General features: G+C 41.2%; 1 protein-coding gene across 2 annotated transcripts; it reads right to left on the bottom strand.

Moving 5' to 3' along the window:
- Nucleotides 1-371: 371 nt before the first annotated feature.
- LOC126298013 (transmembrane protein 177) lies at nt 372-27,897 on the bottom strand. 2 transcript variants are annotated; one of them, XM_049989333.1, is made up of 3 exons: nt 27,653-27,897; nt 26,835-26,883; nt 372-1,079 (listed from the first exon to the last, which is right to left on the bottom strand). In XM_049989333.1, the coding sequence occupies exons 1-3, from the start codon at nt 27,805-27,807 to the stop codon at nt 510-512; spliced, it is 774 nt and encodes a 257-aa protein (XP_049845290.1). In that variant the 5' UTR covers nt 27,808-27,897; the 3' UTR covers nt 372-509. The 2 variants fall into 2 exon arrangements, with proteins under 2 accessions (XP_049845290.1, XP_049845289.1); XM_049989332.1 differs by having other exon boundaries at nt 26,655-26,883; nt 27,653-27,896.

Raw genomic sequence — 27,897 nt, 5'->3', positions numbered from 1 at the left:
GTTTGACATTTTGTCACTGATGTCATTAAATAGAGCAAAAGCCTTGACTGGACAAGAAAAGGGTGAGAAAACAGTCTAGCTCCATTTAAAGGAGCCATCTTCATATTCGCCTTAGGATTTAGTAAACTCACAGAAAACAAAAATCCTGATGGCTGAACAGGAACTTGCCTTCTGCAATATGGTGACTACATTGAGATGGAACTTTCTCCTCAATGCATGTCAATGTTTGCATTCCATCTCTCTGTGTACTGAGAAAAATGTATGCATCTGGGAACTGTAGGAACAGGCACACTATTAAACTATTTTTAATAGAAGTAGTTTTTCAAGAAATGTGGGAGGCACAAAATTTCCTTTTAATTCAACAACCAACCTTTTATTAAATAAAATTTATTGACTGGTAACAAATGATTCAGTTAGTTAAAATGGCACTGACAATTTCAGACAATTTCAAAGAATAAAATTTCAATTTACACAACAAATTTAAATGGTTAATTCACAAGTATCACACTCTACACTTCAGCTGCTTCAGTTCTTTTCTGTAGTGCTGCCAACTGATTTTCCAAGAACAGCTTCCTGTTAATCAATGGCAAACTTTTCTGTCGAATGAAATATTGTCTGTTACCAGATACACTGTACAGCTTTTTCCCCTTTTCGCCCAGGAGACTCCTCAATGCAATGTTTCGCTGGAGAATTTTTGAATAAAATTCTAGTCCTCCTTTTGCATAAGTTTCACTCAATGAGCTCACCTCTTCATCACATTTTTTTTCATAGTGGGTACTTGTGACATCTTTCAGGACAGCCCACAGCCCAACACCAAAAATAGCTAAAACAGAATACACCACTCCTCTTATTGCTTGAGGCTGCTTTTCCATGTGCAGTTTCCTGTTCAAATTTTGTGCTATTGTGTATACTAAGGAAAGAGCAGCAAAGGGATACAACGTGTTCAGATACACATATGGTGTGCGTACATAAGCCACTTCACATCCTATTGCAAACTTTTGGGCTGCGTCACTTAGTATAAGAGAATCTAAAAACTGTTGTCCTTCTCTAGTACTCCAGGCTACGGGCTCCCCAGACACCTGAAAATTATAAGAAATAGATTACATGGTAAGAAACTACTGTTACGAAGCAAGTGCATATAAATTAATTCATGGAATTTATGACGTCATTTAAAAAGAATATTAAGCATGTAATAGTTATATATTGGCACTTTAAAATGGCAGATGTTCAAAATTCAATATTATATGCCCTGGTAATTTGTGCCTATGGTAAGGGATTGAATGATGCAATATTTACTGACATTTTATACTTATTAGAGTGAATGGTTTCACAGAAAAGTTCTTTCAGTTTTATTTTGCCTGTTTCATTCTCTACACTTAGGGAGAAGGGTTACCTGTTTTACATCTTCATGTATCCTGTTGGAATGTAACGTCAGCCTGGAGAGATTGGGGAAGTGGAGAAATATACCAAGTGCTGTTAGTGACACTTTATTTTCCCCACACTAAGTAAGGTTGCCACCTCTAGGAGTATAGTAGATAACTGTTGGACAAGCACTGTTGAACCTCAAGCAAAACAGTTTCATACTGCAGTTTTCTAACAAATATCCTGCAGTTCTCCTCGGTGGTGACTGCTGCCATTTCTCTTGCAGCCATCGCCCCCCCCCCCCCACCACCACCACCACCACCACAGGTCTAAAAATGTAAGATGAGGAACAAAATGGAGGAGGACAGGGGGGAGAAAGGGGGGAGAAAGGGGGGAGACAGGGGAAGAAAGGGGGGAGACAGGGGAAGAAAGGGGGGAGACAGGGGAAGAAAGGGGGGAGACAGGGGAAGAAAGGGGGGAGACAGGGGAAGAAAGGGGGGAGACAGGGGAAGAAAGGGGGGAGGCAGGGGAAGAAAGGGGGGAGGCAGGGGAAGAAAGGGGGGAGGCAGGGGAAGAAAGGGGGGAGGCAGGGGAAGAAAGGGGGGAGACAGGGGAAGAAAGGGGGGAGACAGGGGAAGAAAGGGGGGAGGCAGGGGAAGAAAGGGGGGAGGCAGGGGAAGAAAGGGGGGAGGCAGGGGAAGAAAGGGGGGAGACAGGGGAAGAAAGGGGGGAGACAGGGGAAGAAAGGGGGGAGACAGGGGAAGAAAGGGGGGAGACAGGGGAAGAAAGGGGGGAGACAGGGGAAGAAAGGGGGGAGACAGGGGAAGAAAGGGGGGAGACAGGGGAAGAAAGGGGGGAGACAGGGGAAGAAAGGGGGGAGACAGGGGAAGAAAGGGGGGAGACAGGGGAAGAAAGGGGGGAGACAGGGGAAGAAAGGGGGGAGACAGGGGAAGAAAGGGGGGAGACAGGGGAAGAAAGGGGGGAGACAGGGGAAGAAAGGGGGGAGGCAGGGGAAGAAAGGGGGGAGACAGGGGAAGAAAGGGGGGAGACAGGGGAAGAAAGGGGGGAGACAGGGGAAGAAAGGGGGGAGACAGGGGAAGAAAGGGGGGAGACAGGGGAAGAAAGGGGGGAGACAGGGGAAGAAAGGGGGGAGACAGGGGAAGAAAGGGGGGAGACAGGGGAAGAAAGGGGGGAGACAGGGGAAGAAAGGGGGGAGACAGGGGAAGAAAGGGGGGAGACAGGGGAAGAAAGGGGGGAGACAGGGGAAGAAAGGGGGGAGACAGGGGAAGAAAGGGGGGAGACAGGGGAAGAAAGGGGGGAGACAGGGGAAGAAAGGGGGGAGACAGGGGAAGAAAGGGGGGAGACAGGGGAAGAAAGGGGGGAGACAGGGGAAGAAAGGGGGGAGACAGGGGAAGAAAGGGGGGAGACAGAGGAAGAAAGGGGGGAGACAGAGGAAGAAAGGGGGGAGACAGAGGAAGAAAGGGGGGAGACAGAGGAAGAAAGGGGGGAGACAGAGGAAGAAAGGGGGGAGACAGAGGAAGAAAGGGGGGAGACAGAGGAAGAAAGGGGGGAGACAGAGGAAGAAAGGGGGGAGACAGAGGAAGAAAGGGGGGAGACAGAGGAAGAAAGGGGGGAGACAGAGGAAGAAAGGGGGGAGACAGAGGAAGAAAGGGGGGAGACAGAGGAAGAAAGGGGGGAGACAGAGGAAGAAAGGGGGGAGACAGAGGAAGAAAGGGGGGAGACAGAGGAAGAAAGGGGGGAGACAGAGGAAGAAAGGGGGAGACAGAGGAAGAAAGGGGGGAGACAGGGGAAGAAAGGGGGGAGACAGGGGAAGAAAGGGGGGAGACAGGGGAAGAAAGGGGGGAGACAGAGGAAGAAAGGGGGGAGACAGAGGAAGAAAGGGGGGAGACAGAGGAAGAAAGGGGGGAGACAGAGGAAGAAAGGGGGGAGACAGAGGAAGAAAGGGGGGAGACAGAGGAAGAAAGGGGGGAGACAGAGGAAGAAAGGGGGGAGACAGAGGAAGAAAGGGGGGAGACAGAGGAAGAAAGGGGGGAGACAGAGGAAGAAAGGGGGGAGACAGAGGAAGAAAGGGGGGAGACAGAGGAAGAAAGGGGGGAGACAGAGGAAGAAAGGCAGCCATGGTGTCCCACCTGATGAACAGTCACAAGCCCCCAAAAACAGTGTGCAATAAGGAGACATACATCCCCCAGCATGTGACATTTACCAGATGTACTCCACTCAGAAATTGTCTAGGAAAGACTAGCAATGTAGACAGGGCAAGAGAAGCACACAGAGACAAAAGATGGGCAAGTGTAACAGACCACATGAGAAGGGAGAAGAAGAGTAAAAGAGCAGGTAGGGTGAGGACGGGGCTGGAGCACCAAGCCCAGACAGCTACAGACTGTTCTGAGCAGAGGCGGCAACAGTATTCTACCAGCCCCTCAATGGCACCATAAGGTTAAGTGACCCTCCGTCAAAGAGTCGTAAAAGCCTTTTTCACGAATAAAATGTAAAACAAAGTGAGCTGCTGAGGCACTGTTTCCTAACACCAGGGGTAGCGAGTCAGGGAGATTAAGAGACCACCGCAGTAAAGCAAAATGTGGAGCTCTGTCAAATGGGAACCACAACGACTGAGGGGTGGTTCCTCCTGATGGAGGAGACGACCACGAGTCAGCCAGGTATGGCTGATGCGGAAACAGCAAAGGATGGTAGAGTTTTTGCGAGAGGCCTGCATGGAGAATCTCGCAGATTTTTTGTCTCCTTTATCACCTGTAATTATTTCAGTAAAACCAGAGTGAGCCATTCCATATTTCAGATTCCTAAACCTTGATGGTGTAATACTGATCGGAGGTCTGTTTTGGGAATATCAATCTCCAGAGTCAGTTCACTGGTAGCCAGTTTGGCCACACTATCAGTAAGTTCATTTCTCAGGATCCCGATGTGGCTGGGGTCCAGATGAAGGTCACTGAGCAACCATACAGAGAATTTTAGATAGCAATGACAAAAAGATGGCAAGGGTAACAGTGGTAGAGAGCTTGCAAACTGCTCAAGGAATCGCTGTAGATGAGAAAGGACTCACCAGTGTGGGAACAAATATGCTAAAGAGTACGAGAGATGGCTACCAACTCCACAGTGAGAACACTACAGCCATCTGGCAAGGAGCACAGTTCAGTATGTCCAATGTGAGTATAAACAAAGCCTACATGACCAGCAACCATTGAGCCATCAGGACAGACTACTTCAGAACCCCAGGATGCGACAAGGACGGAGAAAAATTAGTGATGGAGGGCCTCAGGAAGAACCGAGTCTTTCAGACCCTGTGACAGGTGATGACGAAGTTATTGCCAAGGGATACACCCTGGAGGTGTACATCAGTGGGCCCAAACGAGAGGTGGAAGAGGAAACAACTGGAGTTCGAAGAGGATGTACAAGACATGGACTGTGATTGTTATCCCTGATCTGGCCCGCCATTATGGGAGATGGATTTCTGTGTTTGAAAAGAAAAGATAGGAGCTGCAAATGTCGGTAGCATAATTGACAAGCTGTTGTTGGCACCTGATCCTCAATGGAGGGATCCGAACCTCTATGAGTAAGCTGTTCACAGGGCTAGTTCGAAAGGCTCCTGTTGCAAGTCAAACCTCGCAGTGGTGCATTAGTTCCAGAATCTGCAATGCTGAGGATAATGCCAAATCACATCACTCCCATAATCAAGACAGGATTTTGTAGAGCTGCAGAAGGGTAGTGTGATCTGCACCTCAGCTGGTGTTACTCAGGCAGCAAATTGTATTAAGGTGCAGGCAGAACTTTCGCTTACGCTGGTAAATGTCACCTGAGAATTGAAGACCAGTCATAATAGATGATAAGTCTCCACCACATTGAGTAGCTGGTTGTTAAGGTAAAGTTCTGGTTGTGGATGAGTGATACAATATCAACAGTAGTGCATGACGCAAGTCTTGGCAGCTGGAAACTGAAAGCCATGGGCGAGGGCCCATCCCTGCGCATTTTGTATGGTGCCTTGCAATTGACTTCCAGCAACATCCCCATTAGAGGAGCAATAGTAGAGGCAAAAAATCATCAGAATACAAGGAGGGTGATACTGAGGACCCCACAGCTGCTTCTAGATCATTGATGGCTACTAGAAAGAGAGGCACACTCAGTACAGAGTCCTGTGGGAACCTATTCTCTTGGATATGGGGGGGGGGGGTGTACTGTGGGAAGCACCAACTTGAACCTGAAACATACAATGCTACAGGAAGTTCTGGATAAAAATCGGGAGCGGACTCCGAAGACCCTACTTGTGTAAGGCAGCAAGGAAGTGGTGTCACCAAGGTGTTCACGTCGTGCAAAAGCTGCTCAGATGTCAAACTCTAGGTAAACCAGATTACCAGTAGTGGAATGCCTTGGCAAATACCACCCTGGGATGGAGTCAAAAGACCTCAAGGGTGAAGGAGGTAACACAGCCACTGGCTCACCATGCACTGAAGCAACTTACAGAGGACATTGGTGAGACCTACTGGGTGAACTCTCCACCTCTTGAGTGTGTTTACAAAGTTTGAGACTGGGACAATGATGTTTTCTCACCATTGTGATGGCAACTGCTCCTCAGTCCAGATGCAGTTAAAGATGGCAAGGACATGATGCTGACAATACACCAGTAGGTGCTTGATCATTTTGTTGTGGATGCGGTCCGGTCCTAGAGCTTATCAGGACACTCGCTGAATGGAACATTATACGACTCCACATGGCATGTAGAAAGACAATTGCTTTCACTCCATTTGCTGTTTTAGAACACGAAAGGCAGGTTGATAATGATGCTCGAGCATAACGCAGAGCAATATGTTCTGTGGTGGCATCTGGACTTAAAGGCAATGAGGTGCTCCATTGATGGGTGCCAATTGTGGGACCGGAGAGCCCACCTACTATCTCTGACAGCCTCTGCGATTTCTGATGACCACTAAGGTACAGTATTCCATTGGGGTGGGCCCAAGGAGCAGGTGATTGCTAAATCAACTGCTAAAAGAATGGCTGTAGCTGTATTCTAGACTGCCTCATTGATATTTCCATGTGGCAGGGAGCCAAGGGCGACAGCAGCAGTGAAAACACCCCAACCAGCTCTATTGAGAGCCCATCTGAACTGGTGAACAGGTGTCGAGGGGAGTGACGTTCAGGGAGGGACAAAAATATTGGGACTTAATCACTACCACACAAGTCATCGTGGACTCTCTAGTGGCTGGATTGCAGAAGACGAGCTGCAAATGGAAAGGTCAGTGGCTGAGAAAGTTCTGTGCACCACATTGAATGAAGTGTATGGGGGGTCAGAATTCAAAAGGCAAAGGTCAAGTTGTGCCAATAAGTTCTCGAGGTTTTGACTGTGGCAAGTGTTCCTGGTTGCACCCCACAAAGGGTTATGGGCATTGAAATTGGTCAAGTTTAGGAAAGGTGGTGGTAGATGACAAACCAACACAAACAGTATGATCTCTGGCACTTCACCATCAGGAGGGAGGTAAACATTGCAGATGTTAATATCCTGTAATGCCCTTACCCAAACAGCCACTGCCTCCAAAGGTGTATTAAGACAGACAAATTTGCTATATAGAGTGTCCAGAACATTTGTGCCAACTCTGCCCGACACCCTTTCATAGGTAGCATGATTCTTATAATATCCCTGATATCCACAAAGGGCAAGGATCTGCATTACTTGAAACCAAGCCTTACGAAGGACCATGCACAAGGCAGAGGAAGTGTTTGAAAGATGTTGTAGCTCAGCCAGGTGGTGGCAAAACTACTACAGTTCCACAGGAGAATAATGTTTACAATGTATTGTGAGGTCATGAAGGGACCAAGGAGGCAGGCTATGCCCTATGGTCACCTGCTGAAAATGGTTGAGGGGTATCGCATTGGTACACATAGGTTTCAGGTTCCATTAAGTGGTGTGAACTGGGGCATCAGGGGCTGCCAGCCTTCTGTAGGTGGTGTAACAGGTGGGAGCACTGTCACCAAAAGGGGCGAGGTTGTCGTAGCTATAGCACATGACATCATTGTACATGCTTGGTGCAACTGCCCATACTACTACTTGGCCTCTTGGTAAGTTAGTTAGTCTTGTATTTTTTGTATTTCCTTCTCTCTCTGGTAAACAGTGCAACCTATGAGCACAGAGAATGGTATTTTCCACAGCTCACACAGATGGGGGAGTGGCAGACAGAGCATTCGATACAACACTTGTCCACAATCTCTCCAGATAGCCCTAATACTGCAGCACAAATACATGTGCCCCAATTTCAAACAGTTTAAGCACCACATGTAAGGGGGTGGAGGTGGGGGAGCAATACGGTTTCAAGATGAAGGCACTGATAGTGACCCTATTGTCCTTTGGCCCCTATGTACACTGCATCGCTCAAAGTTGGCGTGTAGCTGATCATTGGATTGTAAGAGGAAGTCTCAGTGGAAAATGAAGCCCTGAACCATATTTAGGCTGTTCTGGGGAGTAGCAGTCAATGGTACATCACACAGCTTGTTACAAGTGAGCAGTGCCCAAGACTGGGCATATGACGCTGTTTTGATCAAAATTGACCCACTCTTCATTTCGGAGATCAGTGCAACTTCCTCAAACTTGTCCTCTATGGTTTTTACAAAGAATAAAGGCTTTGTGGCCTAGAAAGAATGCCCATCAGCCCTCATGTAAACTAAGTATTGGGGGGAATATTTCGCCACTTGCCACTCAACCCTACATTTCTCCCATGGTGCAGCCAGAGAAGAGAACATTTTAGGGTCCTATCTCTCTCTATTAAAAGAGGACTGCACTTTGATAGAGACAGCTGAGGCCGTATGGCCACCATTGGGAGATAACTTCATCGACTTCGTCTGCAGCTCATCTGCCACAGTGCCACCCACTCTGAACGGGGGCTCTCTCAATGGATGTCACCCAGCCTCGGCAACAGCAACCTGGCCAGTAACTCACTGCTTGGAGTCCCCATGCCCCAGTCACGATGGGCACATACTCCTTGGCATACCTGGGGAGTTTTCAGCTCAGGCACCTGCAGTGCAAGCCCTGTGTGGCCGGGGGGCTACCACCATGCAGGTATTTGAGGACCCGTCCAAAACAGGATGGCTACTGGGTTTTTGGTACATACCCCTATTAAATGTATTAAATGGAAGGACCATCAGGTGACCACCTTTGCATGATCTGCACTTCTGGAGGAGGAGATTAGTGTTTAACGTCCCGTCGACAACGAGGTCATTAGAGACGGAGCGCAAGCTCGGGTGAGGGAAGGATGGGGAAGGAAATCGGCCGTGCCCTTTCAAAGGAACCATCCCGGCATTTGCCTGAAGCGATTTAGGGAAATCACGGAAAACCTAAATCAGGATGGCCGGAGACGGGATTGAACCGTCGTCCTCCCGAATGCGAGTCCAGTGTGCTAACCACTGCGCCACCTCGCTCGGTCTGCACTTCTGGAGAATTTTGAAAATGGGTGCCAGGTCAAATCCAACAATGGCGACCATGTATTTATCAATGAAAATGTGTAATAAATGCCAGAAATGGAAGCTAGAGTCGCAATCACAAACCAGGTCTAACCACCGTCTGCACCAAGAAAACCATCTGATGGAGAGACAAAGGGGGAAGGGATAGAGAAAGTGTAAGCTTGCAGGACGAAATGGGAGTAATGCTGCAAACAAAGGCTGCAGGCTGTGCTATCCAAGCATGTGCTCACAAAAGAGTCGTCAAGCCCATGGTGGGAGAAAGGGGGGGGGAGGAGGTTCTCCTGCATTTTCCTTTATAAAGGAACATTTGAAAACAAAGTTAAGCATTTCAGCTTTTACATTGCTACTTTCAGTTTCAGTTAGTGCCTCATTCTCTAGGGACTCGACAGTAACTTCAGTGTGATTAACAGCCTTTACATACAACGAGAATTTCTTTAGGTTTAGTGAAGTATCATCTGACAATGTTCTGCTACAGTAGTTATTGAAGGCTTCACACAGTGCTCTCTTGACAGCCAAATGTGTTTCATTTAGCATCTCTCTGTCTATTGTCCTACGCTTTGTTTTACATGTATTATGCCTTAGTCTCTGTTTCTATAGAAGTTTCTATACAGTGACTGTATACTATGGAGGGTCCTTCCCATTATGAACTTTTCTACTGGGTACATACCTATCCAGCATATGGTCAACAATTTTTATAAACTTCAGCCGTATATATGGGAGAGGTAATCTAACCATCTGGACTGAACTCAATAGCCAATAGAGATACAATCTCCAGATTACAGAAAGCATATAAGCTCACTTGGAATCACTATAATAAGAAATCTATTTCAACCAATGTGAAACTAAGGCATTAAAACACAGTAGTCCTACCAGAAGCAGTTTATTCAGTGATTCGCGGTCATACAAAGATTGGAAAACAGGTAAGAAAAATTCTGAGGAAAATATGTGGACCAGTGTTTTGGGAAGGAATTTGGATGAAGAGGCCAACTACAGAGATTTACAAAGACATAGAAACAATAATAGACACCATTAGAAGGAGAAGGATGAAATTTTGTGGACATATCAGCAGAATGAATAAAAGCAGGCTCACAAGACAAATCTTTGTGACAGTAAACAAGAGCAAAAACAAGACAAAGTGGATCACTGAAGCAGAAGAAGACACTAAAGAACTGGAGATCACACAAGACAACATAAACAATAGAGAACAGTTTAGAAACATCATAAAGAAACACACACTTAAACAAGAACATATGGAGAACAGAACGGGAAAAAGATGGCTGGAAGAACGCAAGAGTGAACACAGTGAACGTATGAAGAGAATTTGGGAAGAATGAAGAAAGAAGAAGAAATCATGACTACTTAACTTCAATCACTCTCTCAAAAAAGAATAATCGAAAATTGAATGAGGGCAGTCAGGGTAGCAGATTACGTGGCCTGTCAGGAGATTGCATATCATGACTGCAAAGTCCAAGTGGACCCGGATGGCAACTGCTTCCAATGGGGTACGAAGTGGGATCCAATATCCATACACACCAATGTCCAGACGCCACTGGACTTTCCTTTTGTTTCATTAGCGTGAATCTGTTTCAATTGCATTTTGAAGGCTGCTGCCCAAGAAGCTTCTGATGAACAAGTGCCATGTGCATTGTTATCAATTGCTTCTGGAATCTAAAGTGACTTTATCAGGAAGAAAAGAAAAATTCCTGCTTTTCTGAGCCCAGATATTACATTTTATTGGACGTGATAGTTATATTTTCGAAGGTTTTCTTCGAGAACCTGGGAAATATGGATTTTGTCACCACTCCTCTATTCTTCCTTTTCCAGTCAGTTAGCACATTTCTCCAAGCAAGTTTTGAAGGTCTAAAAAAGGTCACATCAAGTGGCTGACACAAATGAGTAGAATTAGGTAGTAGAAGCACAAATTTAATGTCCTGTTTCTGGCACAGTTTAATCACGTTATAAGACAGATGACTCTAGAGATAGCGACCTATAATCACTTCAGGTCCCTCCAATTGCTGGGCTTACGGCAACCATGATTCTAACATCGTTAAGTCAAACCACTCACTTTTATTCCTATTATAACCTGCACCAGTTATGTCCTCTTCTGTCCAAGTATCGTAGAGGTGTTTTGCCCTATAAACTGTGTACGGTGGGAGGACTGAGCTGTCGGCAGCTGCTGCTATCACCACACTGATACTTGACTTAGAAATATCCACTATCCTTTCAGGATGTCTTGGGTCTCGCTTCACTATTACTTTCACTTGTCCACGATTGTCACGAAAGTTTGTCTCATCATAGTTTATAATGGTGGAGGGAGGGACACCACTCAAGGTCACTTCAAGGTTTTTAAAATAATCAATCACTGTTTCTTGGGTAACTGCTGCCTTTGCCCTCTTCACATTTTCACTTACTCTAACCATTAGTTCTTTCTTTCTTTTCTGAAAAGATTTTACCCACTATGCCCAGGTCGACTGTCACAAAATCTTTTTTCAACCCTCCCTGCTCAATTGAGATATGCATGTACAATGTCCTTAGCATCATTATTCTTCAAAGGAAACCCCCATTTTGAACAACACAATAATCCTTCAACCAGGCTTTTTCCCTCACTATTGGTTAAAGCTGGTCGGCCGCCTAACTCGTGTTTATACCTTTCCTCGAGTTTGTCATTTAATGCCGTATATGGAACTGCATATTGCTCTGGAGCTTTCTGGATGCTTAATTTTCCTGATTTGACAGCTTTCACCGTACTTAGAAGAAATTCTGGTTAGTAGTTGGATTTCCACGTTGGTCCCAGAACCTTTGGGTATACTCGCATTATCGGATTCACCCAACAAAAATGCAGTTTTGTAATTAGGCCTGCATAGTGACTGAGTAGTATTAGCAATGAACAAAAAATGAAACTATATCACTTAAGACATTCATATGCAAGCAATAATATTGCAACTTACCAGTTAGACTTCGGAAGTAACAGGCGCCAGCAGAAGTTTGCACACTATTGTGTTGACTAAACGAGTGTAGCACAAGAATCACACACCTACTGACAATGCGATTTTCTGGTTGTGTGCACTCCAACATGCCACTGTTGTAAATAGATTAGTCAAGAATTCACAATAATGGTCAGCTGCAATGTAATTGTTAAAATGCTATGCTCAGTTATCCAAATGTGGAAAAACCAGTAAATGATCAGACTGACACCGCCTGATCAGATTCATCTCATTTTATTGTATCCTCCAGTAGTGTTTGATCAATGAAAATGGAGGGAGCAAACAGGTTATGCATTATGTGCAAAATCATACTTGAAGATACAATTGTAGTCATAGATTTACTTTCCAAATTATGCCTTCCTAAACTCATATAAAGATTTCTGCAGGAGCAGTCAAAAGTACTGTATGGGATCTTGCTCAATAATGACAACATACGTACTACCAGGACTGTGAAGACTCACAAATTTCAGGACTCCCTAATGTACACACTTCGACATTCATATTATAGTGCCCATTAGGACACATGAGGTTGCTCTCATATGCAGACATTGTTTCAACCACTGGAAGTGCCTAAGCTTGCCTACAATGCAATCCTCTACAAAGTTTCAAAGAAACCATATCATGAAACTTTGTCCAATACTTTGTGGAGATATGAAGATAAGTCTATGGAAAGAGAGTTACTTCCTTAAAACTTTCAATTTTTTTTTTATTATTCCTCATACTATCAGTTTCTTTTTGTAATGTGCCCATTCCTGTCCTATGGTACATGTCTTTAACACATTCTTCTACATATAAACAAAATGTGGCTTCTGTATTATCACCACCTCTGTGAATATGATTCTTACAAATTTTAAAAGTAGCTATGTAGATGACTCACATAGTAATTACCTTTCTCTGGAGTTTGTTGAAAATCAAAAGTAATACTTATCAACCACAAATCCTTCCTACCAACTAAGCTTATACCATGTTAAAATATTTTAATGAGTCAACATAACACAATTTTGATTCTAATTCAAATTTTGGTGTACTACTTTAAGGTAAAATAAACAAGACTTCAATTGCTACAACTATTTGTCTTGGCATATTAATGCATGTCTGTTTTTCAATCCTGAACTGTATCCTTACGTTCTTTGATGCAGTCTACAAGCAGTTCGCTCAAGGCATTCTTGCACCCCAACCCAGTTTATGACACATAGAAGTCATCAGTAACATATTTCCTATATTTGGTAGTGGAAGCATGAGCCAAATGCAGATTTTAAAGGTTTAATGAACCGAGGAACATATAATGTCTCTATGAAGAGTGTGATGAGTTCCACAACAAATGATAGCTTGAAAAACCATGAGCTGTCACAGATTTTTACTTAACATCACAGCTAGTTTTGGTCTCATATGATGCCATTATCAAATGACACCAAGATCTCAAGAACAAATAAGAAAGATAAGAATGAATTCACAATCTGATATTTGTCAAAATAATGCATACAAGGCACAGTTTTTATGGAGCACAAGTACAGAAATAGGTAACAAACACAACATAGAAAGTACCTTACATGTTCTGTCTGTTAAGCTACATGACGTGTCCAATTACAAACTGAGGAATAGAATTTCTACATAAAACTGAGTTAAGTTAAAAAGTTTAGCATATATGAGCTCAAAATAATTTAGGTAAGATGCACCAACAGATTGGAGGAAATATGATGTTTCAGAAATTGTGTGTTATATCAGACAGTGTGCTAATGCCACAAGCTAGAGCACCCTCTTGTGCCGACTGGAAATCCTCACACTGAAGTGAAGGCAAGAAGAAGACAGGTTACAGCCATTCATCTTCCTTGGGTGCTTGTAAGAGCTATTGGTTACTGACTGCTAGACATTACTATCTTCGACTACATCCTTACGCTTGAGTTGTTCATCTGACTGAAATTGTTTTCTTTACTGTCATCCTTTTTATTTTGAAACTGTCCTTGCTTTACATACAGCACAATTATTGGCCTCATGGCATTCTTAAACACGACTGGTAGGAACTGCACCTTGTGCCACTGATTTAGGTAATTATGTATTACTTGTGATGAATGAAGGGAACTTCATGAGCCAAGATCACTAAAAAGCATTTTATTGGAAGAGTGGTTTTGACAGAGCTATGCTATCATCATTAGATCTTATGCTTTAAAATGTTTTTACAACATACTGTGCACTAGTGTTGCAAGTCACTTCACATTGCATATGCACTTCCCTCTCCTATGAAGAGGGCATGAGTCTACAAGCATGTCAAATATAAAAGTACTATGCTCGGATACAAACATAACTATATTGCACCAAATGCATATGTTCATGCTCACCACCATCTGGCAACTGACAGACCTGGTGTAAATTCAATGACCACCACATACATCCACCAGGTGGCACTAGGGCATTTGGCTGGACTATTGTCTTGTATATGTCAATTTATAGTGATCTTCATGGTAGTAGAATGTAAATATGCAATTTGAAGTGACTTGCAACACTGACAATACATTGTAATTTTTTTTTTGAAGCATAAGATCCATAATGACAGCACCACTGTCAGAATTGGTCAGCCAATAAAATGCTTTTATAGCGATTTTCAGTTATCACACATTGCAGATTGCCTCAAGACTAGTGATGCCAGGAATATATATATTACTTACTGAGTTAATTCTGATAAGGTATTTTTCATCTGTTCTTAGGTGATTTGTATCACTTGACTGGCAATGGCCTTATATGGGGTCACAAGTGGTCATGGCTTTAAACAAAAAGCAATTACAACTGGGATTGCAATTTTTGTCAGTATTGAGGAACAGACTATCATTACTGGCAGATCACATTTCAGGAGGAAAAAATGTGAAAATGTTATTGCCACTTACTGAAAGAAGAATATCTGCCCAACTTGTACATCTCTTAGCAAGTAAAATACCTCAATCCAAAAAGAAAGCTACACTTACCCATTTATACTTTGAAATCTGGTCTTCCTTCCCTTTTTAACAATAAAATCAGTTTTCATCAAAATAAGAAATTGTGTGACAAGAAATTCCATCACAATGTTCCATACCATGTTTTGAGATATCTACTAAAACTGTCTTTGTGCTTGCAGGAGGCAAATATTACTATGAATAATTTATTCTATAAAAAGGAAATCCTAGCCCTGAATATTATTGCATTCACAAGGACACTTAAATGTACTTACTTTCATGAGGCACAATGCCAGGCAGTGTGGCAGTAATACATATGACAGTACTGAGTGTTGATCTTACTGTTAAAATACCAAGCAAACTATCTCCCTCTGAAAGTAATTAATTTGCGGATAATATATCGTTCCAAAAACCAACCATATCCAGCTTTCAGCACTTACAGTGAATGTTAACAGTATATAATCAAAGATTATTGTAATAGGAAATTTTATGGCTACTGCTTTGTCAAAGTGAAAGGAATGGGAGATACCTTTACAATGGCTTAACAGGAACTACCGTAAAATGACCAACATAAATTGTACCTTACCTTGACACATTATATGTATCAGTTATTGTCAATTTATTTTTCCACAACTTAATCTCAACCTTGAGCTAAACTACAGATCAGTTGGTCACCATAACATGTCATCCTCTGCCACATTTGGTGGCTTCACCAACTAACAATCTAACTGTGAAAGTACACACCAAAAGATGTCACCACAGCATACATTAACATTACGTCACTGGTCAAAACTAAAACTATTATCTAATATTCTCCTTGACCAAATTTGCAATACCAGTTTTTATTGTGGTTCTGTTGATTGATCTAGATTTTGTTTGTGTGATTTTTGGGTTACTATTTGTTTTGGTATGTCTTCATTATTAGGCTTTTAGTTTTCCTTAGTCTGGTCTCACCCAAAACCCACTAATCAATGTGGATATCCCTTTAGTTATATGTTGTTTCTGAAATTAAATATTTTTCATATCTGGAAAATTTTCTGCAGCCAGAATAACTTGGCATTTTCATTTTATTTCACAACATCTGTCTTGACAGTCTTGCCGTCATCATCAGATCTACAATGTAAAAAAGTAAAACCATTACATAGAGAATATATCAGTGTGTACAAACCTGTATGTTGCTGACAAGAAGCACATTAGCATTAGTTTAAATGCCATCGGAAAGATTTTATTAGGATGCATACATGCAACTAATACAATGAGAACACTTCACACTCATAAGAAACACCACCACATTGGCTTGTCAAAGACATAAAAAAGAACATATAAAATATCCATTGAACCAAGTGTGTGCCCAAGATTGAAGGTGAATAAATGGAATGTGGAGTCATGGCCCAATGACATAACAGGAAAAATTAAATGGGCAGGCAACCTAAGACAGAGTGAGCCATTACATGATTATTCAATAGGTGGTGTATGTGTGCATGTCAGTACTTGACATTCTCACAGACACACACTGAAGAATCATTGACATTCTTACACTAGAGAAGCATTACACCACGGGATCCAAAACATACCATATGATACACCGAGAACTTAACATCCATAGAGATACCAACTTAAAGCAAAAACCGCTAGTGTGAGTGGTCAAACACACTTCATATGCTAATACGGTATGCCATGGTTTGCACACCACAGCATGGATGATAACGTACAATCTCACAGACCAGAAATCCACGCACACAACAAAACCTTTCTATACAGGTGAAACAAAGAGATCACCACAGAATAGACTAGGTCATGACAACCATTGTGCTGGGTACTTAATTACGTGGCACATTCATTAAAATTTACAGTTACAAAAACACTTGCTGTGTGTATGTAAAAGTAGCACTAGATGACTTAGGAATGCGGGCTTGAGATTAACACAGCAAGTGTGTGTGTGTGTGTGTGTGTGTGTGTGTGTGTGTGTGTGTGTGTGTGTGTGGGGGGGGGGGGGGGGGGGGGGGTCACTACCAGTAACAGCAGTTTGCACACACTGCTCATGGTTGAGTCCAAATATTTTTCTTATGACAGTAACAGGGTGTGTTTCCTCTGATTTTATAATCATGCTCCCTGTTGCAAGTGCCTCCTATTTGCATAGATTACTCTTTTTACTGCATTACCCAATTGTTAATGATCTCCTCAGCACATACTGTGTTCAAATCAATGTGTTTCTTGTATGTATAGATTATACTAGTCCACTGCATCACTTATATTGCAATGATCTCCAATGCACATGCTGTGCTGATATCATAGGTTAAAAGTTTGACACTGTCATTCACATAAGACATACGTTTTCCACTAGCTGAACTAGTAAGTACCATTTTTAAATTATTGTTTTGTAACCCATCCTTACATAATCCACTTATTACAGCACGTGTAGGTTTCACAGTTGACACGTCTGCACAGTGTCTTGGTCAAACATTGGTATATTGCCCCATGTGGGCTGTTGTCACCTGGTTATATATTTCAGTACCTACAGATATTGTTTCCAATTTGGTGCCCTTTCCTCCTATAGAATATGTCTTATTCCAAGCAATGTCTAATGACAAGTAATCCATGATCTTTATCTTAAAATACAGACGCTTATTATTATACACTTTCAATCAATATTGTAGGGCAATAAGAATGTGGAACGCACCTGAGTTAGTTTGGTTTCACCTGTCATGGTATCTACCAATTCAGAGCTGTGTAAATGAAGTCATATTATGGACAATGGTGTCCAAAATTAAAGCAACAAACAGAAACTTTGCAAGGTTGCACTTATATTGCCACAAAACAGTATAAACAGGTGATACTAAAGTAGAAAAAATTTGAAGAATACTTAAGTTAACCAAGTCAACATGTGTAATGGTAGACATCATTGTTCTTTTTTCCAACTTAACAGATTAGCACACACATTCCTATATCTGGTTAATATGCTCAGGACAGGTTGTGACCATCTCTGTCAACCATACAGACATTGGTGGAGTGTGCTGTGAACGATGTTATCAATCTCATGCTGAGGCAATAACACCGATTCTTCCTGAAGCACTGATCACAAGTTTTGGAGAGTAGGTGGTGCATTCTGATGTGATGCAACTTATTTCCCTAGTACATCTCAGACATGCTCTATGGGATTCAAACTGGGAGAGTGAGCAGCCCATAACATTTGTACAATATCTTCCGTTTCTAAGCAACTATCAGCCACACATGCTCTATAACATCAAGTCTGAGCCCACAGGACTTCGCAACAACTGCACATGAGGTCCCAAGATCTCATCACAATACCTGACAACAGTTAAACCTTGCCAACTCAACTGTAAAATTTCACGACTAGGTGTTCAAGAGGTAAAAATAAAGATTTCCCTCCAGATGCGAGTATGTTGAGAATCACTCACGAAACCAAACTGCTACTCTTCTGTGGAAAGAACTTTGGCCCACTGGTTGACTGTTGAAGCAACAAGTTGACGACTCCACTCTACACGTTCCCTTCTGTAAAGACATGCTAGAGATACACATACACCACGTCTGACAGTAAAGGCCACTCTGCTGAAGCCTTCTGTACACTGTTTGCCTCGATACAACAAGCCCAGTGAATACTGCGAGGTCAGATTCCAGTTGCCGTGCTGTACTAAGGTGGTAGTGTTGTGTCCTTACAGCCAAATAACGATCCTCTCTTTCTCATGTCATACTTGGTTGGTCCTTCCCTGGCTGTCAGGATACAGTTTTGGTCTCTATAAACTGTCTACATCTGAGGAGAAAAAACATATAAACAAACAGAAAAATTCACAAAAAGTCATAGGGCCACATCAGTTTACAATCTCCTGCTTCCATTCTCCATATGGTCCTCCACTGCAGAGTGTCTGGTAGGTGTCTTCCCCGTGCCATACAGCACCGCCTATGTCCACAGTGATTGTGGATGTGACACTATCCAGCAAAAACTACCCTGTCTGGTAGGCGACAAGATGTCATCATGGGTGTGGTTGTCTGTTGACCGGAATGGCATCTACCAGGAGAACACAATCATACGGACGTCTGTTGACAGCTGGTATGATTATGCCCTGAGTTAGCTGTAGGATAAGGAAGTATCAGTTTGCTGCTTAAATTTCGGTCCCAGTATAGTTGGTGGTCCCGAATGCGAAAATATTTTGTTGAGCCCAACCTACATAGGTAGGAATGATCATCAAAATAAAATAAGAGAAATCAGAGCTCGAACAGAAAGTTTTAGGTGTTCGTTTTTCCCGCTCGCTGTTCGGGAGTGGAATAGTAGAGAGATAGTATGATTGTGGTTCGATGAACCCTCTGCCAAGCACTTAAATGTGAATTGCAGAGTAGTCATGTAGATGTAGATACAGGCTAGTGTTTTAATGATTTGTTTTTCCTTCATAAACACAGGTTAGTAATATTGGTTTTTAGTCTACTTGTAGTACAAGTTTTCGTGCTGTAGGTTCTTATGCTAAGTTATGTATGTAGTTAGTTAGTTGGTTGGTTGCGTTTTCCATTGATCACTCATGTGGTACGGTAGCTGTTATGATGTGGAACGTGTCAAGTGCACAAGAAATGCACACATGAAACAATATAGACATTTTATTTCATGTGTTGTCGAAAATTTTTATAGCACCATAATTTAGCCCTTTGTGTACCAAGGATAGGCTGAGTGAAGGATAGTGTTAGTCTTTCTTTTTTCTGGTATTATAATCATGGACGTCAAACCAGGAGAGCAAGCAGCCCATAACATTTGTACAATATCTTCCATTTGTAAGCAAATACTAGCCACACGTGCTCTACAGTGTCAAGCATTATCATCCATCAATACGAAGTCTGAGAACAACTGCACATGAGGTCCCAAGATCTCATCATGATACCTAACAGCAGATAAACCTTGCCAACTCAACTGTAAAACTGTTGCAGCTTACTTATGTTTCTGTGGCTTCAATAGATCCCTGTCAATCCATGTGTTTGGTTACCAACAGTGTGTGCTATTTTTGTCTACAAATGTGTGCACACATTCTATGCAAGTGTCTGAATACAATGGCCTGTTAGTAAGACAAGTTAGTGTTGGTTATTCGATGCTGCTACTCACTGAATTATTTATAAATGCAGTGTTTCTTGTCTGTCATTTCCATCTCATTGGTTATAGGTTATTACAGCCTGTAAACTTGTGGCACTTTCCATTAACACTTGTTACAGTATATTTCTGTAAAAGTTCTTTGTATATCTGTAGGACCCACTTTTCAAATAAGTTTGTTTCAAATTTTTGGAATTTTTATAGGATTTTGGAAAATATCTGAAACAGTTTTTTTAAGAAAGGGTGAAAAATGGTAGAAAGCTTTTGCAATTGGACTAAAAAGTGTTTTTTGTATTTTTTGTTTTCGTAATTTTAAATTCTAATGAATGTTATGTCTATGGTTATGTACTTATGCACATATGACCCAGACCATCCTCTGGTGATCTGGATATTCCGCCTGTAAGAGTCTTGTACATGTGGATTTTTGGTCTGGGGGATCATATTTTGATTATGTCATACACAATATGGTGTGCAAATAATGGTTTACTGTACTAGCATATGATGCCATTCACTCTAGTGATGAAAGTTTTTGCCTTAAATTAGTATCTATATGGATGTCAAGCACTCAGTCCTACAGTATATTTTGGATCCCACAGTGTAATGATTCTCTAGTGGAGTTTTTTTAATATGTTTTTTTAAGCGTTTCAATTGAGGATTCTCCACGTTTACCATTGTAAGAATGTCAATTACTGATATATGCACTCACAGGCTACCTGTTAACCAATCATCTACTGGCTCAATCTGCTGTAGCCTACCTGCGATGTCGTTTGGCCATGACTGGCATGTTCCATTTGATCACCTCCACTCTTATGCAATGGGTATTTTATATAGTTTTTTCTGGGTCTTTGACAAGCCATTAATTGGTGGTGTTTCTTATGAGTGGAAACTGTTCTCAGTGAATTGGTGGTATGTATGCACGTTAAGAATTTTCCGAAGGTATCAAAACTAATATTTATGTACTTCTTATCACTGGTATACAGGTTTGTAGGCAGTGACAAATTCTCCTTGTAATGGTTTTACTTTTGGTATGTTGTAGATCTGATGATAACAGCATGACTGTCAAAATAGGTCACTGCAAAATATAATGACAATGTCAAGTGATCTTGATATGAAAAATGTTTAATTACAGAAACAACATACAACTAATGGGATAATCACATTAATTGGGGGTTTGAGTGGGGGCAAACTAAATAATACTATAAGCCTAATAATGAAATCATACCAAAACAAATACCAACTCAGAAATTAAGCAAATAAAATCCTCAGCAGTCATCAGAACCACAATAGAAAAACTGAAATCACAATTGGGTCAAGTAGAATATTGGATACTACGTGTTGGTTTTAACTAGTAATGTAATTTTAATGACTGCTGTGGTGACACAGCTTTGGTTTGTATTTTTGCAGTTGAATAGTTAGTTGGTATCAACACTGAACTGGGGGGGGGGGGGGGGTACATATTGTGGAGAAAGACCAATATGTAGCTTCTCAGGGTCAAGGTTAGGTGGAAGGTGGCAGTTTGGTTTTGAGTTGGCAAAGCCAACTAATGTGAAAGCAAACACCAAGTCATGGTGACATACTGCTCAGTAGGTTAGCCGGTTTGAAAGAATCGTTTCTCAAGCAGCACTCGAAAGGTCCAATAAATTACTAACATCACTCTCAAACAATTTAGATACTTAAACATCCCACACTGGAGAGCACCACTACATACTTCAACATTCCCCTTACAAACACGATCCATTTGAAATGTGCTGCACCACCATGACATCACACAATACACTTACATCACGGGTTGGAGCAGAAAAGTGATACTGCAAACTTTGGTTCACTCTTGTTTTGCATGGATACTAAGGTCACTTGAGCTTTCTTGAGCAGATTATTGTCAGAGTTGCTTGAAAAGTGATGTTAACAGGCCAGAGAACAAAGGAGAATGAGCTTCTTGCTCTTTTTTTTTCCTTTTTAAATATCAGTGCACACATTTAAAGAGCAATGTGGGCACCATCTTGTATTAGCAGCATGATATGTCTTTATATAAAAAAATAAAAAAAAAAAGCGTTGAAGGTGACGGTGGTGATAGTGAATACGAATTGAAAATTAAATTGACACTAACTGAACACACAATCTATCATGGTAAGGTACAATTTGTGTTGGCCAGTTTACAGCAGTCTCTGTTAGGCTACTGTAAAGTCTTCTCTCTCTCTCATTTAACTTTGACAAAGCAGTAGCCATAAAATTTCCAAATACAGTAATCTTTGGTCATGTATTGCTCACATTACTCAAAAATGCTAAAAGTTGGATACAGTTGGTTTATGGAATCTCACATTATCCACAAATTCATTAAATATAGAGGGACATAGTTGCTTAGTATTTAAACATTAAGATCAATTCTCAGTACCCGCCACATGTATTGCTGTCAAAAATATTTGGCATTGTGCCTTCTCAATGTAAGTACATTTCAATGTGCTTGTGACTGTAATAATATTCTGAGCTACATTTCCTTCTTATAGAATAAATTATTCACAGTAAGATTTGCCTCCTACAAGTACAGCACCAGTTTTAGTATGTTATCTCTTAATATGGAATGGAACAGTGTGATGGAATGGGTTGTCACACAATTTTTTATTATGATGAAAAGTGATTTTATTGTTAGAGAGATGCAAGACCTAATTCACTGTGTGTGTTAAACGTATAAATTGGTACGTGTAGTTTCTCTTTTGGACAGAGGCATGTGATTTGATAACAGCTGTATTAGTTGTGCAGATGTTCTTGTTTCAATAAGTGGCAGTAAGTGTTGCACTTACTTGTCCTGAAATATCATCTGACAGCAATGACAGTCTATCTCTCAATACTGACAAAAATAGCAACTCCAGTTGTAATAGATTTTTATTTAACACAAAGACCTCATACAAGGGCATCCTAAAGTGATATCAGTCACATAAGATCAAGTGAAAGATACTTTACAAAATTAATTCAGTTGGTGTGTAAGCAACACACAAATAGCTGAACCTGTGGTAAAGGTACAGTTTTTAGTAGTCACGTGTAAGAACAGCATGAGGTTAATAATTTTCCTGTATGTAGAACAAAGTACAGTATCTCATAAAATAGCAAGTATGATAGTGAGAACAGTCATTTAGTCACATGAACTACTTAAGTGTATGGAAGTAATCGAAGATAGTAATGTCTCACACTCAGTGACCAATAGCTCTTACAGACAACCAAGGAAGATGAGTGACAGTAGCCTGTCATCATCATGCCTTCACTTCAATCTGAGTGTTTCCAGTCTGCACAAGAGTGTGCTTTAGCTCGTGGCATTAGCACACTGGTATAACGCTTAACTTCTGAAAAGTTATATTTTCTCTTACCTGGTGGTGCATCTTACCTGAAATATTTTGAGCTAAAATACTTCACACTTCTGAATTTATTAATTTCATTAATTCAGTTCTAATTAAAAACTTATGGAGGAAAAACTGATCGCTCACTACAAACATGTGCAATCTATTTGGTTGCTGCATAAGTTCATAGTATTTTTTTCCATAAGTTTAATAAACACAACAGATACATGTAACCGCCACTTTAGTCATCAAGAATATATTCTCCTTCATTATTTACAATAGTTTGCCAATGCTGGGATGACTTGTTTTTTGTCAGTCTATCAGAATGCAGATGGACGTTAGTGTGGAGTAGCATCACTTCACGCAGTTTTCCTGGTTATTGTTCCTTTATTGCATCTGCACATCATCTCAGTAGTCGAAAATAAATGTCAGGAGTGATGGTTACATCTCAGGGAATCAATTCGTAGTATACCACACACACACACACACACACACACACACACACACACACACACACCACACACACTTTTCCACCAGATGTATAGCATTACCTTTTGTGGGTGTGTTCAGGTCTTTGCATGGGGGATTGCTGTTTTGTTTGGGCTCAACCATTCCTTTCTTTTCCTTATGTTAGCATAAAGACATAATTTCTTGTCACCAGCAATGATGCTGGATAGGAATTGTTGGCACTGTTCATGAGAGAGAGAGAGAGAGAGAGAGAGAGAGAGAGAGAGAGAGAGAGAGAGAGAGAGAGAGAGAGAGAGAGAGAGAGAGAGAGAGAGAGAGAGAGAGAGGGGGGGGGGGGGGGGGGGGGAGGGGGGGGGGGGGAGGGGGGGGGGGTAAGTGGGTGGGTTTGAGTGTTATGTGGTGTATTGGGTTCATTGGAGCTTTAATGCTGGCAGAGTGGAGTATTGGCAGTCTCTGTGACTTAGGGATTGAAATTGTTTTCCGTGAGTTATCAATTTTTGTTTTTGACTGGTGTTATTGGTTTTCTGTTTGTGGTGCAGTTTAATTTATTGTGTAGCTTCTCTTGTTAGGTATGGATATGACAATCAAGTTCAATAGCGCAAGGCTGCAGGCGGAGATAGGGGGAGGACATGATGTCCTTGATCAAGTTTCTGCAGATGCTTGCATTAATAGCAGAGATTGTCAGATGTCGTGGCTGGCAAGAGTTCCATCATCTTGGACCTGGGACGGGTACATGTTCCGGTGTCGGAAGGACAAACTTTGGTGTTCCATTAACGTGGCACCTGGTTCAAGAAATCCAGGTTGGCCATGAGAGAGATTTTTTTGATGACTTACTATTTTTGTTATAGGTCCTCTATTAGTTTTTGTGCACATGAAACTGGAGTGAGTGAGAGTATGGTGTTACACTGGTTTTCTTTTTGTAGGGAAATGTGTTCTGAGTATGTGAAGTATAGGGGTATGCTGGGTGGACCGGGGGTGTGGCTTGAGATAGACAAATCACAGTTTGGGAAAAGGAAGTCTCTGGTTGGTTTATGAATGTGGGGAAGTTTTTTTTTCCCTGTACTAAGAGGCAATTGGTGGGGTCAATTGAAGAGTATATTTAGGAGGGTAGTCTGTAGTTTCAGATGCTTTTCATTATACAGAGGTTGGGGAAGAGGGTTATGATCATTTAATTGTAAATCATAGTTTACAGTTTAAAAATTACAAACTTGGCGAGTGTATTAATACAATAGAGTGGTTTTGGCGGGTGGTTATATCAGTCAGAGGGAGGAGGAAGAGATGCTCTTCTAACTTGCAATCTCATTTAGATGAGTATTGCTGGCAGAAGAACGTCCCTGGGCATTATTGTATTTTTCGGAGGGTAGTGAGTAAGCTGCACAGGCCAAAAGTGGTTAGTTGACGGGGGTTTGGTGTGTGTGTGTGTGTGTGTGTGTGTGTGTGTGTTCCTGGGATAGTTGTGGAAACTGATGAGTCAGATTTCGAGAAGTGAAATTGGGGAAGGGGGTGGGGGGAGTTGTAGATACGTGTAGGGTTAATCCCCACACTGAAGAGAGGGTGACTATTGTTTTTGATTCTTTTGCTTCATATAGGGATCTGAGGGAAGGGTGACAACCAATTAACTGTAAATCATAGACTAGTGTGTGTTTTTTTTTTATTTGAACCTGAGGTGTGTATTACTAAAAGCTCCTGGAGGTGGCGAATCAAATCGGTTCCAGGAAGGATTAAGACTGGCTCCCCTGCCTTACAGTTTCATTGGATGAGTTGTTCGGACTGTCCTCATCAAAAGCTCTCAAATTCTAGTTGGTGATATATTAGTTTCTATATTATTTTAAATGTTTTGTACAAATAAATTATTGTTGTGTGTACATTATCTTTGCCCAAGTGACATCATGCTTTCCATATTGGATTTCGACGGGTCTGAGGCACTGACACCCAGTAGCAAACACTTCAATATTTCTGACTACTAAAATATGGATTTCAGAATGTCTCTGTCAAACTTAGTATGTGATATCCTATGATTAAGATTCATTTCTGTCTTCAAATAATATCTTCTAAGATTATTGAGTCTCAATAATTGACAAATTATGAAAGAATGAAGGAGATACAATACAAAGAAATGGAGGATGCAAGTTAATCCCATTTCTCACTGGGAAGCCACAAAAACCTTCAAATACACAATCATGGCTTCTCCCCATGCTATTCAAACTTATTGAAGGATATGAAATGAATTTGACAGTCAATTTTTGTGAAATTTCTGTCATGGATGCACCAAGTGGAACTGAGAATAGTTCACACATCATCAGCTCTAGGGCAGTCACTACGGCATGATTAGTGCTAGTCATATTAGTGACTAGCTAAAAAATTTTAAAGATGTAGTTCAAAACTCTTGTTACACTTCTGTGTGTTGATTTTCTAATTGTTTCAATTTTTCTGATGAAGTTTGTCATCTTCACAGAAAATAAATGGTAGGCTACTATTTTCTTGTCTAACATGGTTATCAATAATACAGTATCATTTATGAAAATGATTCGAGATGGGGCTATAGATAATATAAACAACAGTAAATTGGGGAAGAAAGAGTTGCTGATTAGGAGCTCAGGCCCAGACACAAAACGTTACTTTGGATTAAATACATATAAAGCCAAAAGCGTTGAAGAATATGATACAGCCCATCCAACTTCTATCAATGATGCTATCAACCAATATGGAAATTGACATCATAGAACCATGTGAATTCTATCACAGTATCATGATACAAGTGGTAAAACAAACGCAATGGATGGGGGTGTACTTGTTATAAAGAACTTCAAGTATATTATGAACTTCAAATTACTCAGTTCAACAAGTATATGAATACGGCTCAAGAGAGGCAAAACTGACTTGTAGCTACAAGATTTTTCATTTTCAACTAAAATGGAGTAGGCATATACATTCTACTCTACCATTGCGCACTACTGTCCCCAAAGCACCAATTTTACTACACCGACAACAAACTGGATAGAGCTGATATGTTACTTGCCTTAATGACTGTCTTGTCCACTTGATCTACAGAGGAATAATGGAAAAATGATGGTATTCCAACAATTGCCCCTTGTTTAGTGTATGTTGATCCCGCATGAAATGTGTCAAAACCATACACAGTAAACGGCTTTATTAATGATCTTTCGTTTGAAGAGACTTTCATATCATCCATTACTACCTGAAAGCGTTTCAAGACGTCTTCTGGTATAGGGACTGCTAGGCCATGCCTGAAAAATGCAATATACCTGTCAGCTAACATTCCACAAAATCAAATCACGTTAAAGAACTTGCACGTATGTCTAGTAAAATGCAGACACTACATAAAAAAAGAGCACTTATTGACATTGTTCTTACCCAAAATAAAAAGCTTTGTTAAAAGTTACCCTACAACGCAACGTGTAGATGCCTTCCCATTTCATTTACTGGATATCATGCTAAGAAATCAGTCTCTCATATGAAATTGCTGAGTTGAGTGTGGGTAAATCAACGTAACGAAGCCCACAGTGTTTTTTTTTTAAAAAAAAAAAAAAAAAAAAAAAAAAACGCCCCTTAAAATATAGCTCGCCCTTCAATACTGTGAACAATGATTCAAAACATTTTTGACTTATATAAGTATTTAAGATAAGGCAGGTTTCTGTACAGAATGTATTTTCTAAGGCTACGATAGTTATTGCAGTAATACTGTAATTTGTACTTTCCCACGTAGAAACAAAATTATCTCTGTTTACGCTGGTACTAGCTGAGACTGAAATTCCTTTCTTTTACATGTCTAACCATTAGATGCAAAATGAGTTTTTTTTCCGTTTGAAGTGTGTATGAGACTTTTTTTTTTTAAAAAAAGCTTTATTTTCTGCATGTCTAGTTTCCACACACAACGAATCACAACTGGGCATCCCTAACGGTGTGAAAAAAAGTCCAAGAAGGGGAATATTAATACAGCCTAGAGCTTAAACAAAATACCTAATTCCAAAAGTGGCAGCTAAAGTGAATAGTCACCTGTATAACTGCATAAACTCTCGAAAATCATCAAGAAAAAATGTATTTGGAAAATAATTGATTGACATGAAACTCATTCCGGCAGTAAATACTCCTGCAAAAACTACTTTACGCCCCATTGGCGTCGTAAACCATGCTAAACGTCTGGCTATCATTTCATTAATTTCCTTCGCCTCAGCAGAACTCGTCCACCTCCTAGCGCTCCCGTTGCCTTTCACATGTAAACAAACCAAAGTTTAACTTCA

Source organism: Schistocerca gregaria, chromosome X, assembly GCF_023897955.1.
Source record: "Schistocerca gregaria isolate iqSchGreg1 chromosome X, iqSchGreg1.2, whole genome shotgun sequence".
Classification (NCBI taxonomy): domain Eukaryota; kingdom Metazoa; phylum Arthropoda; class Insecta; order Orthoptera; family Acrididae; genus Schistocerca; species Schistocerca gregaria.
This window is presented reverse-complemented; position numbering and strand designations above follow the sequence as displayed.

What these genes read in the sequence shown, in the direction of transcription:
- LOC126298013 (XM_049989332.1), bottom strand. Translation starts at nt 27,807, where the DNA reads ATGATAGCCAGACGTTTAGCATGGTTTACGACGCCAATGGGGCGTAAA. An exon ending in GAGTTTATGCAGTTATACAG is followed by an intron (nt 26,884 to 27,652) that starts GTGACTATTCAC and finishes TGCATTTTTCAG; the next exon opens with GCATGGCCTAGCAGTCCCTA. An exon ending in TGGACAAGACAGTCATTAAG is followed by an intron (nt 1,080 to 26,654) that starts GCAAGTAACATA and finishes TATAATTTTCAG; the next exon opens with GTGTCTGGGGAGCCCGTAGC.